The sequence below is a fragment of the Blastocystis hominis genome, assembly GCF_000151665.1.
Source record: "Blastocystis hominis, Singapore isolate B (sub-type 7) whole genome shotgun sequence assembly, scaffold_6".
NCBI lineage: Eukaryota > Bigyra > Opalinata > Blastocystidae > Blastocystis > Blastocystis hominis.
The window spans coordinates 191,555-207,326 of NW_013171865.1; the positions used below are offsets into that span (position 1 = coordinate 191,555).

The 15,772-nt window shown below is 45.3% G+C and overlaps 4 protein-coding genes; 2 read left to right on the forward strand and 2 right to left on the reverse strand.

Moving 5' to 3' along the window:
• Positions 1-2,383: 2,383 nt before the first annotated feature.
• Positions 2,384-3,183, reverse strand: GSBLH_T00004203001 (uncharacterized protein; the record flags this gene model as incomplete). XM_013043058.1 has 3 exons in its annotated part: positions 2,384-2,528; positions 2,559-2,711; positions 2,746-3,183. The coding sequence occupies 3 exons, from the start codon at positions 3,181-3,183 to the stop codon at positions 2,403-2,405; spliced, it is 717 nt and encodes a 238-aa protein (XP_012898512.1). The 3' UTR covers positions 2,384-2,402.
• Positions 3,184-6,791: 3,608 nt separating this feature from the next.
• On the reverse strand, positions 6,792-8,540 carry GSBLH_T00004204001 (uncharacterized protein; the record flags this gene model as incomplete). The annotated part of the gene is made up of 1 exon (XM_013043059.1): positions 6,792-8,540. The coding sequence occupies one exon, from the start codon at positions 8,538-8,540 to the stop codon at positions 6,792-6,794; it is 1,749 nt and encodes a 582-aa protein (XP_012898513.1).
• Positions 8,541-10,687: 2,147 nt separating this feature from the next.
• GSBLH_T00006778001 (uncharacterized protein) lies at positions 10,688-12,474 on the forward strand (the record flags this gene model as incomplete). Its single annotated transcript, XM_013043060.1, has 7 exons — positions 10,688-10,822; positions 10,853-11,017; positions 11,047-11,175; positions 11,205-11,247; positions 11,282-11,931; positions 11,984-12,223; positions 12,253-12,474. 7 exons carry the CDS (start codon positions 10,688-10,690, stop codon positions 12,472-12,474), a joined length of 1,584 nt encoding a protein of 527 aa, XP_012898514.1.
• An 85-nt stretch (positions 12,475-12,559) lies between these two features.
• Positions 12,560-13,612, forward strand: GSBLH_T00004205001 (Carbohydrate kinase; the record flags this gene model as incomplete). The annotated part of the gene is made up of 4 exons (XM_013043061.1): positions 12,560-12,715; positions 12,748-12,857; positions 12,897-13,253; positions 13,285-13,612. 4 exons carry the CDS (start codon positions 12,560-12,562, stop codon positions 13,610-13,612), a joined length of 951 nt encoding a protein of 316 aa, XP_012898515.1.
• Between the last annotated feature and the right edge of the window lie 2,160 nt (positions 13,613-15,772).

Consider the following 15,772-nt stretch of genomic DNA (forward strand, 5'->3'; position numbering starts at 1 on the left):
CAAAATCAAACAGTAATTCCCACAATGCAATATCACACTTTATTCCAATAAATCCATTAATTACTGTATTTTGAATGCTTACTCTGTTTGTTTGTTCCAAATCCCTTGCCATCATGCTCTTGTCATTAATATATAATTCAATAATCCATTGACTCGTTTCCATCAACACAACCAGAGTAAACTAGCTAACATGGTTTAATTATTCGTGTAACGATGTTAAGAAAGAGAATAGCAGAATTGTTGAGTAATGAATAAGTCAAACTGAAATAATCGAGTTTTGTTAAGGATTCAATATATGAATATGTCTTACATAGCTCATTACTAGAAAAATGAACGATTGAAATATGACTACCGACTGAATTAACTATATAAGTTATTCGACAGTCTTAAAGTATAGTTATTTTATTCTATCATTAATGAATAAGAATGGAATTCGTTATTCTTATCTCACGTAACGCTGAATTGCAATATTCGATATTAATGAATATGAGTTTAAATTTCCTAAATACTTAAGGAGTTTATATTCTTGACGAATTATCAGTTTGTTTAATTATCTGCAGACTGTAGTGTTATTTAAAAATAATACAATACGAAAACGATATAATCAGAATGTATTGTAGTAATCATTATATATCTGAGTATAGAAGGATTCATCAATTGATTACGCAAATGAATTGAATAAAAGTTGATTCATACTATATTCATACAATTATTCATAGCAATTATGCTACTATATCGATGTATACACCAGAGTACTCTGCTTTTAATGTCCTAAAAGTGAAAATGTAATTTCTTTTCATCTCGAACCTATATTAAAACACATATGAATACCAGTATTCTTATTTTTGACAATGATTCAGCCATATCTTAATAGTTCAGTGATTTTCGTAAGTGTACTCTTTGTTTACAACTATTTAATATTGTTTTTTATGACTATAATATATGCGTTTCTTTTTTATTAATTACACTTAGTTAAATTATTTCACACACTCTGTATTGTTTACTAATTTTATGTATCAACATAAAAAGGATAGTTCTCCACATTTCTCTATTTATAATGTACAAATTAGTATTGTTTGTATCTCAGGAAACACAACTCTTAGTCAAAGCTTGATATTGCTTTCTATGTACTCCTGTATTCACTCTGTTAGTTTCTCAAACACCAGATTCACTGATTTTTCAAAAACCTTTACCTATTAAGATATATTCCCCACTAGTACTACCTTTCATCTGCGTTTAGTTTGATGTTTTAAGTGACTGAATATCTTGTACCAGTAAGTTCTTTTTTAATGATAGATATCTTGTTTTGTTTTTCATCATACCCTGCTGTCATTCTGCATTTTGTTATTCTTGGTATGTCCATGAAAAAGCTCCTTGTAAGAAATCAACATGGGAATCCAAAGTGATTGATATACATCCAAAAGAAATAACGGTGATAATTCTTAATGTGTTTTTTCATTTGATAAATTGAAAATTGATTTCAACTATTTTCTTTCATCCATATTTTTATTACTATCATGTTAACTCATAAATGATTTTAGTTTATTATCTACATTTGTGAATATGATATATCTCTTTTTTTATTCTTCTCTTTAATGAAGATGTATTTATTCAAACACACTCTTCACACAGAAATACGTATAGGTTGATATCGCACATATCTCTCATTAATATGTATCTCATTTATGGTGGATAGATCTAGTGTTGTCTCCAGTAGTGCAGCCAAAACAGTCTTGTAACCAGAAGAAGGACAGCTTGTCACTGGCATGAAATCTATTTACACTGGCATCTCTATATAATCATCAACAATACAGTTTTTATTATTTGTCAGAACAACATTTTCACACTCTAAATTTATCATATTCGTGCCATTCATTTTCATATCTAAGCTCAATCACACCATTGTTATATATACTGCATTTCATACTTCACTCCAGTAATATATGCTTGTAGAAGAAAAATATTACCAGTGTGTGGTTGTTTAAATCAAATAGGACAGTATTTCACTTGACTCGTAATCATCGCTATATCTCATTATCCACACACAACGGATAACACAAGGGCTATAACTATTCATTTCTATAAACATCTAACCCCATAAAGTGTACTTGTTTCCATGGTAAGGGATGGCATATCGCTAAGAAAAAAACAAAATTATATGGATCAGCATCCACAAAATGAAAGCGAAAGTGAAGAATTTGAAACCACATCATTCATGTCAACATCACACTCCCTTTGTGTGTGATACTCTCAATACAAAGTTGTAAAATGTAAATACCAAACCATTTTAGCAAGACATACCTTCTTTTCAAGAAACTAGTTTGCAGTTCTGTCACTTCACACTCGACTTTTTAGAAATGAAAACTAGTTGTCACAAACAATATGTAAAGAACAATAAAGTGTTAGAAACCCATTTCAGATAACCATTTGCGGATATCTTGTGTGTGGTGCCCTTGCACGTGAATACTACCTTGGTGTATCATAACATCACTGTCAGGACAAACCTTACGGATTTCGGAAGCCATTTCCTAAGAGTAACAACAACAAGCGAAAAAAACGTTCACATCACCTTCAATTCTTCTAACAACAGTCAAAATTTGAGATTTGTTATTTCTATATTCTATGTGTAAGTAGAATGCCAAAATCAAAAACCTGTATATACTGGTAAATTCTTTCCCGGAGATGTTCTCGTCACCTATGAATAAGCATTTCTACGCCTGATAATACAGCGAAAGGGGCATTCACCTTTGATGTGTATTTTATTGGTTCTGGAGCTATCGGAGAATCCGCTTCACTCTTTGAACCCAGCCATTTGGGTCTGCCAATCAATCTGCGGATTTGGCGCTTGGAAGGACTGTTGTATCGCAAGACATTAACAAGCCGCATTACTGGATACCGCTCCATGATAATAGCAAACTCTAGTTTGAGAAACGCAGCTTTTTGCTTTTCCCTTAATTCCAATATTCCTTCGTTTTTTCTATCCCTTCTTTGCTTTGGGGAAACCGCACCCTGCTTTTTTCCTTTTCCTTTCCGTGACTCATTTTTGCAACAAACAGACCAAAAGAAATACCCAAAGTTATTCTCAATCACATCACAAGCATGCTTCAACAGCTGTTGCGCTAGCTTCCACCCCAATGTCACTTCACCGAAATTTAAATCCAGATCCACAGTTTTCTCAAACATCCTCCGAATTTGTTGTCTACGCCTCACCCCCTCCTTATTCCCTCACATCCCATTCACAAAATCACACTGGCATCCCGCCACCTCCATCCAGAGCTCTACAGCCTGCTCTGCGAAATCTTGACAAATCGCCATAGCCAGCAAAAACTGTAGCGAAAAGCAGAACGGGAAGACATTCAACTGACTGACTTTGCACATCACCGCGTACGACTTATTTATCGAGCCCAATCCCTCGAACAAAAACTTCATTAGTGCATTGCGGTTCTCTCTTTGAAGAACGATATCAAGCCTATTTTCGAGCAGCAAATACGAAACGGTGGTAAGCCGATTGATTTGGACCTGCGAAATGGATGTCGAGTAGAGTTTTCGCTTGAACAAAAGTTCCTGAAAGACGAGTTTCTGCTCTTGAAAGAGTGAATCGTGCTGCAGAAGCTCGCTCGCCTGCGACTCTGTGAGTTTCTACATCGAAGCCAAGCGAAATCGCAACGAATGCGGGGTAGAGCGCGAAGCAGACGGCCGCATCGAACTGCTTCGCTTGGAAGCAATGCGACACGACGTCGAAGCAAAGCTCGTCGATCCTGTGCTTTCGCAGCTGAACGAGCGGCCACTTCCACGGCTCCTCGCTGACCGTTCGCACCAACGTCAGCGTTAACAAGTCATAACAAGAGGAACGGAAAGCGAAGCTCATTAAGCCGCCGTCGCCGTCGATCCAATTCAAAACGTTTTGCTGCGAGATCGAAAGAGCCGAGGAATAGAGAGAGGGAGGAGCGATGCTTTCTAAAAGAACTTCGGCGATTGCAATCGAGTCGGCTGTGTCGAGAGTCGGAATCAAAGGCAAAAAGATCGAAGTCAGGTCTGAAAATGTGGAGTATTTTTGGAATTCCGGAAAAAGGGAACGCGAGGGAAAGAGCGAATGGAGAATAAAACCCGTGATTTCTGGAATGAAGGGAGTGCTCCGCAGCTCCATCACTTTGACCAGGTACAAAAGCAATTTGGCCATCGGTAGAGAAATAGCCGATTTCTGGAATTCCACAAAGAGGTCCAAAATCCGCTGTAGCAACAACGAAACAGCGTTCTTGTTGCTGATTCTCCAATTCTCCACTATTTTCTGGAACAGCTCCATAAAGACCGCAATTCTCTCCTTTTTCTGGAATTCCAGAATTTCCTTCAGCACCTCCTCGACGAGAGACAACAAAATATCGTGCTTGTCGACATGGTAGACGGGCTCGAGAATGCTGATCGCGGATTGGATCACCGCGATGTCCAGCCCGCTTTCGTACGCCTCCAGAACGATTTGCTCGAGCGGCTGGCGCACGTGCAGCTCGAAGAAATTGGTCTGGAGCTGGTCGGTGACGTTCTGGCAGCCCTGCAGGTGCGAATAGAGCTCGGCTGCGTCTTTGTTGTCGTCTGCGTTTGTGAGGGCGGCGAGAGCCGCGTCGACGAGGAGACGGCGTGAGGAGAGGAAGGAGGGCTGCATGATGGAGGCGCATTCAGAAGAGAAAAGGCAGCGATCGACGAGAGAAAGGAGGTCGGAGAGGGGAAGAAGAGGGAGATAATCGGAGACAGAGGAGACGGCGAGGTTCCAATTGAAGGCTACAATGAGAGAGAAGGCAAAAAAGCGACTCGGTTTGGACTGCGAATCGAAGAGAGTCTTCACCACGAAGCAGTGGTAGGCGGTGGATTCGGGGATGGAGAGAAGCGAGCAGACAGAACAGAGCTTCGCGAGCGAGGATTCGGTGATTTCCTGTCGAAGGAAGTCCGTGAAACGCTGCTCGTCGAGGTCAATGGCGAACGGAGGCTGCGAGGAAAACGTGATGAACTCGCTCCAGTAGCGCATGAAGCCGAGATTGCTCAGCGTCATGAGAATCTGCTGGAGCTTTTGGATGAGGGGCGAGGCGGAAGGCTCATAACGAAGAATCTCGTTAAAGAGAAACTCCAGAGCGACGCTTGCGCCTTTGAAATGATTCAATAAATGGTAGAGGAAGGCGTGGTATTCGTTTGGATCGATAGACTCGAGATGTTCGACCACTTTATACTGGGAAAGCTCGTCGTGAATCACACGTTCCGAATCCATCGAATCTATTCTTCACCTCATTCGCTTTCTGCCCACTCTTCAGCACGTTCTCCATGTAAGTCTCGAAATACACCGACTGGCTCCACTCCGAGTTCAGCTCCAGAATCGAAAACACCGACTGCACCGCGCGTTCATTCCTCGACGTCAAGTTCTGCAGCAGAATCGCCTGCATCAGCGCCGAATTCACCAGGCATCGCAGCACGTCGTTCGAATCGCTTATCTGCAGCGCGTCCAGCTTCCAAAGCGTCTCGTACTGCACTGCAATCGGCGAGGCGAGCGCGTCGGAGATCGCGAAGCTTCGAATTGCGTGTTCTTTCCAGACCAATTCGCAGAACATCCACCACTCAAAAAGCTGAATGACGGCATGAACGGGCGCGCGGAGATCGCAGCAAATGGAAAGAAGCGAAGCGAAATGGGGACGAAGGGAGGGGAAGAAGCGAATCAGACTGAGAAGCGCGGCCTGGCTTTCGGGGTCGGGACCGAGGGAGGCGAGGAGCGTGTTGGCGAGGTGATCGGGGTTTTGGAGTGTGTGGAGGGAGCGAATGGAGAAGGAGCGAATGGATTGGTCGATGGAATTCGCAGGGGAGTGGAAAGAAAGGGGAGGGAAGAAAATGGAGGAAGTGGAGGAGAAGGTTTTGGATAAGAGAGGATTCGAAGCCTTGAAAGACGATTGGGGATCGCGCGGAATCGATTCGTTCCCCTTCCAATAGGAGAACGCAAAGCGGTCGAATGGATAGCGCGATTGCGTCGTGGACTGTAAGAACGAATCGTAGATCGAGCAGAGAATCGGCAACTGCTCAACACTCGCGAATCGACTCGCAAATCTGCGCGTTTCACCACAATTGCGGGGCTCCTACTTCAATGTTTTCTCGATCGATGGAATGGTTTTCCGGCTTTCTTCCTGACTCAACACATCCAGAATCGTCTGCACCAGCGTCGAATGCTCCGCTTCGGTCATGGTCTCCACGATTCTTTCTTTCTGACACACCGCGTCGATCATCCAAGCCGCTTCTTTCCAATTCCCGTCGTCACACGCCGCTTGAGCGAACTCAACGAGCGTCTACCAATCAAAAACAGCTCCCGCAAGCGACCCAGCAGATCAGATAGCGATTCAACCCCAAATCTCCCAACACGCGCGATAAATACCCGGCATTGCTGGTGAATACCTGGTCACTCAGCGTGTAGAATTGGCTGTAAAGAGAGAGAAGGTACTGCGCAGGGCTTTCCACGTCGCACGAGATCGACATGCTGGAAGTTGTGCTCGCAGAGCGGAGCTTGGCAGTGTCTTCGCTCACCTGGGAGCGCTGGTTCCATTTCGATACGATGAGAGAAAACTCGAGCGGAACGAAATGAGGCGTGTAGGAGGCCAAGAGAATCAACGCAGACACTGCGAGTGAGTAAATTGGATGGTTTGAAACGTACAGTAATAGCGATAATCGTTCACTTCGTTTGAGTCCTGTCTCACTAAATTCAAATACGATCGACTATCTTCCAGCTGCGATTTGACCAAACTATATCTTACAATGCGATCGTTCTCTCACCAGCTCATCGACTTCACGCCTTCGTCCACGCCGTGAAGCACGGTGAAGTTCATCCAGTCCTGCTGCACGGAATGAGTCAAATCGGAAGCCGCATTCAACGCGTCAGACGAGCGATTTCGCAATAAAATGCGCAACATAATGTAGTTCTTAATTCCTTTCGGGAAGAACGAAAGCGGATTCACGAATAAAGAAGAGACAAAGGAATCCACCTCTTTCGGAGAACTGGATCCAAGTTTCGATTGGGCTGCATCGCTCACAAATGTGAGAAGGGGCAGTTCTAGCATGGCTTCGATTTGCTGGGAGGAAGCTGTGTTAAAATCGATGGGATTGGATTGGATCCACGCCTCGGCTTCAAGGAACGAATCTCGCAATTTCGAAAGATGGAGATTGGAAAGAGAGGAGGCGAGTTGCGAGTAAAGAGAGACGAGTTGTGCTAAGAAGGAGAGTTGTTTGCGCTGCTCGCTTTCGAGCAAAGAGGATTCTTGCAATCGGCGACACACCTCCAGACTCACAGTCAGCATTTCGCTGCTCTTCGCCAGCGCGTCGTTGAATAGAATCGACTGGAAGAAGTCTACGAACTCGGTCAGGTCTTTCGAAAGCGCCGAGCTCATTCGATGTTCGATAAAGTAGTTGATGTAATCGACAAACAAAAACACTTTGGAAGGATCCGCGTCCAGGGTAGACTGAATGTATCGATACACGATCTTTTGCTGGAGCAGATAGCGAGAATCCAACAACTGAATCACCTGAATGAAATCGGATCCCGCGTGAGACAAAAACAAATTCATGATTTCAGTCGAATCCAATTTCACCCATTGCGACAGCGTGATTGGATTCGAGTCAGCCAACAAATCCGTCGCATACGAAATATCCAGATTATGCTTCAAGTACAACAAAAACAAATCCAGCTGCTCCTTCAGCGCCTCCAATTTCGCGTAAGCCGCATCTCCCCGATACGCCGAATTCACCGAAATCGCCAACTGCAGCAGTTCCTTCGACAGCTCCGTCAGCCCCGTTGCGTCGTCGATCTTCTTGCAATCCGCTTCGATCCACGCGGCAAACCTCGCAAAGTCGCTCTGCGCGATGGCCTCCGCCTGCACCGCCTCAAACGCCGCAATGAATTCGTTCACGATCGCCGCCTCGCCGCTCCGCGGCTGCAGCACTTCCAGAATTTCCTTCTTTTCGAACCACTCCACCTCCGCGTAGTTCAGCGTGTTGATTTTCTGGATCGATTTCCCGTCCCAGAACGAAAACACGCCGGGACTCGGCGCGCCATCCTTCTCTCCGAACGCGGGGAGAAAGCGGAAATACGTCGACGGGTCGGAGACCAGCGGGAAGCGAGAGACGATTTCGTATCGATAGGGAAGCGTCAATTGGGGAAACGAGAGAAACAGCTTTCGCAGACTCGCGTGTTTCCCCTCCTGCGCGAATTGCAGCGCGAGTTCGCGGATGGGACGTCGCGTGTAGAGCGCGAACTCCTTCAAATCGAGGCCTTCGGGCAGCGAATCCTCCGCTAACAATTTGTTATAGAACTGGATTCGGTTCAGTTTCGCGCAGATTAAAAACTTGCACAGCACCACCTCGCGGAGCGTCGCGTCTTTCTCCACATCCTCCTTCGTATAGCTATAAAAGCACGCCTTCGCGCTGCTCAAATCGTCGACGCCTCGCTTCTCGAACACATAGAAGTTCTTCGAACGCAGCCATTGATTGCTCGCTCGCAGCCCGCTTTTCAGAAGATTCATCATCGCCTGGCGGTTCGAAAGCTCCGTCGAAAGACACTCGCGGAGAACGTACAGTACGTCGTGGATCTTCGACAGCACCGACTCCACGCGACCCGCTTCGCTCCGCTCCACCACATGCGAAGCAGGCCTCAATTCCCCGCGGGCGATCGCCGAGAGCGAAGGAAACTCCCCGAAGAGCGTGCACCACTGATACTTGAATCTACATCGCACGATCCCCGCGGTTCTACACTAAATCCTCGTCGAACTGGCGGCGTTTCGCGAGCTGCAGCGCGGTTCCGAACTCTTTCGAGCGAATGCATCGCACGAACTTCTCCCAGGGCGTCACTTCCTCGACGCTCTGCAGCGCGTACGCGTTCGCGATCACGTGGCCGCCCTCCGCGTCCCTCATCCACTCCCTCTGATTCTCCAGCACCAAGCAGAACGCCCGGCTCGCCCCGGTCTCCACGGAGGCCACGCACGCGCCGTCCGAGAACTGCACTCCGTCCTCGCCCAGCTCGTTTGCCCAGTCCGACGTGCGCAGCAGACCCACGTTTCCCTGCAGATTCGACACCCACAGCAGCTCCTCCGTCGCCCACTCCGCCCAGTTCACACGCGAAACGTCCAGCGGATCCGTCACAGACAGCGCGGCAATGCTCGTTACCGCGCTCTGTGCGTCGTCCACCGCCTCTTCGTAGCGGGACGACACGCATCCTTCCTTCAAATCCACGATCAAAACCCGCCCATCGCTCACCACCACCGCCGCCGTTTCTCCGTTTCCACGAATCGACAGCCAGCGAATCGCGGGAATCCGGTCGGTTCCCCGCGGAGTCCGCAGAAACGCCCGCCAGCGCGCGATGAACGGAGCGGCGTGCCGCGTGATCGGGTTTCCGGCGAGCGTTTCGAGTCGAACCGAATCCACGACCGAGGAATTCCCGATAGAAATCTCGGCAATGCCGAGCTGGTCGTCCGGGTCGGCGGTAGGCGAAACGCCCGCGACGGTGGCGGCGATGAAGAGGGCGGAATGGGCTTCGGTTTGGACGCAGCGCACGTGGAAGGGAGGAGCGAGGAAACCGGCGAGGGAAACGGGGAAACCGTTGGCGGAAATCGGGGCGAATTGGGTGGCGCGGGGGAGGGAATTGTTCCGAATTCGCTGGGAGTGAGGGAGGAGGAGGGGAGAGAAACGTCGCAGAGAAGGTCGCAGACGTAGAGCTGGCCGGTGGGATCGAGCGCGAAGAGCCAGAATTGATTGGATTGGAGGGAGTAGGACGCGAAGGTGGTGTAGAGCAGCGCGGTGGAAGGTGGTGTGGAGGAGGAAAAAGGGATGGTCCCTTTGAATAGGCGCTGTGTGTTGTTGTAGATCTGGGAATGAGGGTGGATTGTGGGAATACGAGGATGGAAGAATCGAAGCGATTTGACAAGAGAACGAGTGTATCGCTTAGCCATAGAATGTGGATATCGCCACGTTGTCGTCGTTGTGTTGCTTCTTTCAATGCCAAGTCTTCTTTGTAGCTGATCTCCCATACATCTTCCTCTGTATTCTACGCGTTATTCTATTTACAAAAACTCGACGTGTAACATGTAAAAAGTTGAGAGTGTACACAGAGCAGCCAATTTACCATTTGGCGATAACAACAATTCAGACGGAAACTCAATATCAATCTAGAATCAAAATAATCATCAAACGCGACGTATTGATCTTCTTTCAATTTTGATAACTCCTGGTACCGATCCGTGTATTCAATCCTCCTCTCTGACTTCTTTAGACCAGGCGGCCTCTTTTCATCGAGTGCAACATCCAGAGCCGTTTGAATATATCTAGACGAGTCACAGATGCGAAAGGCATACAAGTATTCACTGTTAGAACGTTCGCCTGGCATTTCACCAAAGCAATCAAAGATATTTTGGAATTTCAACTGTATCCACCCATTTTTCTATGTTCATACATCCAGTTCGATATAATTGCACTCTCTAATTCTGCGTAGATGGCTCTATTTTCGCTTCAACATATTATGAGTTTGGCTTTGTAATGCTTCATAGTCGAGTTGTAGTATACAGCAAAGCACGTTGATCACAATCCCAAGTTCGATTCTCACGCCTCATCGATTTCTTTTATTATTTGTCTATATTGGATATCGCTTCAATCCGTTTTATTCTGAAAATTGCAATTACCAATGTCTCAGAATATACAGAATGGGAAACAAACCGGAAGTGGAGCAAATACCTCTGGTGTAGACAGTTCGGAGATTCTATGCCGTGAGTTTGAAAGACTGTGGAATTTCATCGATCACTCTCTGGAATGCTATACTGTAAGCTAGTTTATCTCTCGTTTGAAATAGGCTGAGCTTTTTGACTTTTTCTCGACTGCACTTGAAAAGTCGATCCTGTACCTAGCAAAAGACCGTCGCGAAGATGCTTATCGCCTCTTCAAGAAGTTTCAATCCCTATTTTATTTACCGCACGAGGGACGATACTACGAGATTGTGAATTTACTTTCTTCCGACGTAGGATTCTGGTTTTGCGCTTAATTCAGAAACGGTCTGGTGATAGACAAATCCAATATATGCAAAAGCTAATAACAATGCACAAGATGACATATATCGTTCTCCATTCCTTTTTAAACGAGGTTCCATGTCACACAATCTTAGACATTGAAAACAAAGTTCGATCTCGCTCTTCCCTTAATCCTAGTTTATTCGCTACGACATCGTCGACACTCCCATCGAAATCAAAAGTACGCGTCTACTCCACCCCTTATTACCGCCCAGAAATCCCCTATTACGAATTCCAAAACGAACTTTCCACTCCTCTCCCCACTTCCCAGTCCTCTCTCTCGCTCCTCGTCCCTCCCAACGCTCTCCTCCCACCTAGAAATCCCCTCCTCCCTCCGTCTCCTTCCTCAACATCGCTCTCGCCGACTTTGTCTCCCAATTCGACTCCCACATCATCCGAATCCGCGTCAGTCCCGACGGCTCCTACGTTTTCCTCCTTTTTTCTTTCTCCCATTCAGATCGCCTGCACCACCGAGAACGGCTTCTTCCACCTCTGGAGCTGCGCTCCGTCCGCCTCGCAGCCCACTCACCACCTCCTTCTCGGCCACGCCGACGTCGTCACCGACTTCGACTTCTCCCGCGACTCGCTCTACCTTCTCTCCTGCGCCCTCGACGGCTCCATCAAGCTCTGGTCCACCGAGCTCCACCGCTGCCTCGTCAACTACCGCAGCTTCTCCGTACCGCTCTGGCACATCCGCTTCTACCCCGAAAACTCCTGCTTCGCCTGCATCGGCGGCCGCGGTATGATCTACAACTACAACACCAGCGACGTCCAAATGGTCAACCGCATTCTCCCCCGCATGACCATCGTCACCGCTCTCCTCCTTCTCTCCGACACCACCATCATCGGCTATCGCAACGGCGACGTTCTTCTCCTCCGACCGTCCGGTTTCTCCGTTTCTACTATTTAGAAACAAGCGCATCGCGGTGAACGGCTTCGGAAACGCCGTCACGTCGCTCTCCTTGGTGCAGAACGGCGCGTTTATCGCCGTGGGGTACGTCGATGGGCTCTTCCGCGTCGTGGACTTGGAGGGCCGCGCGGTGATCCGTCCGCAGCGTGCGCACAGCAAGGCGATTCGTCGAATTCTGTGGAAGAAAGACCGCGAATTGATCCTGACCTTCGGAGAAGACGGCGCCATTCGCGTGTGGAGGCTAGAAGTAGCGGCGAGGAGGGATGTGAAGGGTAGGAAATAGCGAGAGTGGTGAAGGATGGCGAAGAAACGTTTCAGCATTATTCGTTCCAGGAGAATAGGGAGATGATTGAGCCGAAGGTGGAGTTCACGATGAATTTGGTGAAGACGTACACGGTGGAGGGAATGGAGCTGCTGGAGGCCGTGGAAGTCAAGCGGGGGTGGATTTTGGTTGCTGGGACAATGAAGGAGGCATTGTGTGTTTGTTGGAAAAAATGATGGATAATTGGGTTCAAGTGAGTGTAATCGTTGTTGATATTGTTCTTTTATCAAGATTGAAAGCAACATGAAGAATTTTGATAAAATGAGTTCTCTCCAAATTCTCAAAATTGCCAGAGGGATTATCCCTCCATTGACAAGTAGCTTGCATAAAGGACAGCTCGGAAAGATCGGCGTTATTGGGGGATGTCTGGAGTACACCGGAGCTCCTTTCTATGCAGGAATATCGGCTATGCGTGCGGTACTGCAAATGTTTTTATATTGAATACCTAGGGAGCTGACTTAGTTACTGTCATCTGCTCCGAAGAAGCCGGAATTCCTATCAAATGCTATAGTCCCGAATTGATTGTGTATCCAGTGATAACCTTATCGAAAGAAATGTAGTGTTAGATTCGTTGTGTTTTAACTAGGGATTCTGAAAGTCGGGTTAATGAGCTGGCGGTGCTGAACATTGAAAGAGTGAAAAAGCTATTCCCTAGACTCGATTCGATTGTGATCGGTCCCGGAGCAGGGCGTAATCCTTCAATGATCCAGACTCTGAAAGGTCTCATTCTGTATGCGCTCGAAATCAAGAAGCCATTAGTGGTTGATGGAGATGGTCTTTGGGTGCTTACTCAATACCCCGAAATCTTCTCCGACATTGACTTTAAAACACAAAACGTGATTCTGACTCCGAACCAAATGGAATTCACGCGTCTCTGGAATCGTGTCATGAACGAAAACCAAAATCCCTCCGATCTCACACAGACCGACGAATTTGTGCGATCCCTCTCCTCTGCGTATTCCCCACTTCATGCCCTCTTTCCATAGACTCCACGGACCCGCCATTCTTCAGAAAGGCGCCATCGACCGCATTTCGGATGGCAGCGAAGTGGTTTGTAACGACAGTCCGGCTTCTTTACGGCGTTGTGGAGGGCAGGGAGACATCGTGGCAGGCGTTGCAGGGCTCATGAATTTGTGGTCGAAGCGGGCAGAAGCGGGCGAGATGAGCGCAGCGATGCGAGCGGCGATAGCGACGTCGGGGATTGTGAGAGAAGCGGGAAGACGCGCGTTTGAACGAGAGAAACGAAGAATGACGGTGATGACGGTGATTGAAGAAGTGGGAGAGACGGTGGAGGAAAAAGGGGAAGAGGAGTGAATGGAGTGTTGGGTGTGTTGTGTTTGTTGAGAAGAAAGGAAATGGATGATGGGTGGAAACAATGATATTATTGGTGGTGGAAAAGAGGAGTGTGTTGAATATGGGTAAATGATTTAGGAGATGAAAGGGAAATAAAAAGTGGATATGAATAGGACTGAAAATGTTTTTTACGGAATTGCAAATTCTGTAAATTGGTGTTTAAAATGAAACAAGATGTCTTAATAGCAACTTATCACTGAAAAAAGCATCTAATTCATCATATTACTGCTTGACTTATTAAACACGATTAGCAAGAGCAGGAGCAACATCTATGAGTGAAATGAAGTCAATCAAACAATACTTGAAATTGATTTCCATCGAATATAAATGAAGGGGGGTAAAATCTCTTTGGTATTAGAAGAATGTGAAGATCGCTTATATAGATCGACATTTTGAAGATTTGGAATATCTAAATACATTCATTATTCAATATTCAGAAATACTTGCCAATGTCACAATACGAGGATAACAGAAACCACTTCCTTTAGAAATGAGGGATGTTAGATTTGGAAGATCTACATTCTATCATGTCGAATCAATTCATTATTACTTCGCATTATTAAGGAACATAATATTTCATATTTTCTTCCTTGAAGTGCACCTACACCGAGATGAATGGATTGTAATGATGGAAGATCTACATCAATCATTTCTTTCAAATTCATTCAATACTTTCCATTTTTGTTGATAAGGATTCACAGAATGCATAATTACCTAATGTAATGGATTGTAGATTTGGAAGATCTATGCATCATTCAAATATTCAATATCATATCAATACCTCGAATCACAAATGAACTACCCCAGAAATTGTATGATTTCAATCCATAGTAACCAATTGTCCCTATTTGAATGGATTGTAATTGTGGAAGATTCCTCAATTCAAAGTCTCCAGCAAAATCACTGAAACTATATCGACCAATTTGAATGGATTCCAATGATTCACAATTCAATATGTGGAATGATTTTGATCTATTATTTCCGAGATCATACTTTTCCCGGGTAAATGAATGATCTCCGATTATCAAAGTTTTCAATCGATGCAATCCATCGATTTTGAATGTTTGTACTGATTCAAAACAATAACTACCTATTCCAATTGATTGTAACCACTTGAACTGATTCAGATCCCATGAAATCAAATCGTTACAGCTATTCGAACATATCAACAAGTCCGTCACTTTCACATCCAGTTCATTCAATTCAGAACTATCATATATTTCGATTCGTTTCATAGGTATGTCCAGACTCTTTTCTTCATTCTTTATACAAATAGGATCTTCATTCTTTCCCTCACCAGGATCTTCGTCGTCTATTTCAGTTAGATCTTCGTCGTCTATTTCAATTGGATCTTCGTCGTCTATTTCTGTTGGATCTTCGTCGTCTATTTCAGTTGGATCTTCATCGTCTATTTCAGTTGGATCTTCGTCGTCTATTTCAATTGGATCTTCGTCGTCTATTTCAATTGGATCTTCGTCGTCTATTTCTGTTGGATCTTCATCGTTTATTTCAATTGGATCTTCGTCGTTTATTTCTGTTGGATCTTCGTCGTTTATTTCAATTGGATCTTCATCGTTTATTTCTGTTGGATCTTCATTATTCGATCCATTTTGAATATCGTTTTCCACTCTATTCACATACCAACCTTCACACAAGTCAATTCCTCCTTTCTTTTCTTTTCCATGTTCCCATTCACTTTCACGAATTGCTGTTCCACTTGCTTCATCAATCAAATATCCCAAGCCATGTCGCACATATTTTCCATTTTCTATACAATATCCTCCAACATAGATGGGAATTCGATTCAATAAATCCACATTTCCATTTTTACTATTGTTTTCAGCATATTCAATCATTTTCTTTTTATCAGCATCAAATTCACGAATGATTCGAATCAATTTGTCTTTCGACCAATATCCTTCTATCTTTTCTTTGCCATCATTTTCCTTATCATATTCGATTCCATAACCATCTCGATTCATTTCTTCATCGAATCCACCTCGAAAGATCACCATTTCATCATCATCATTCTCTTCATTGCTTTCACATTTACATCGAATTGTCATTACCAATCCTTCTTTACTATTTTCTATTATTCTTCGATCTCCGCCATTTCTAAGG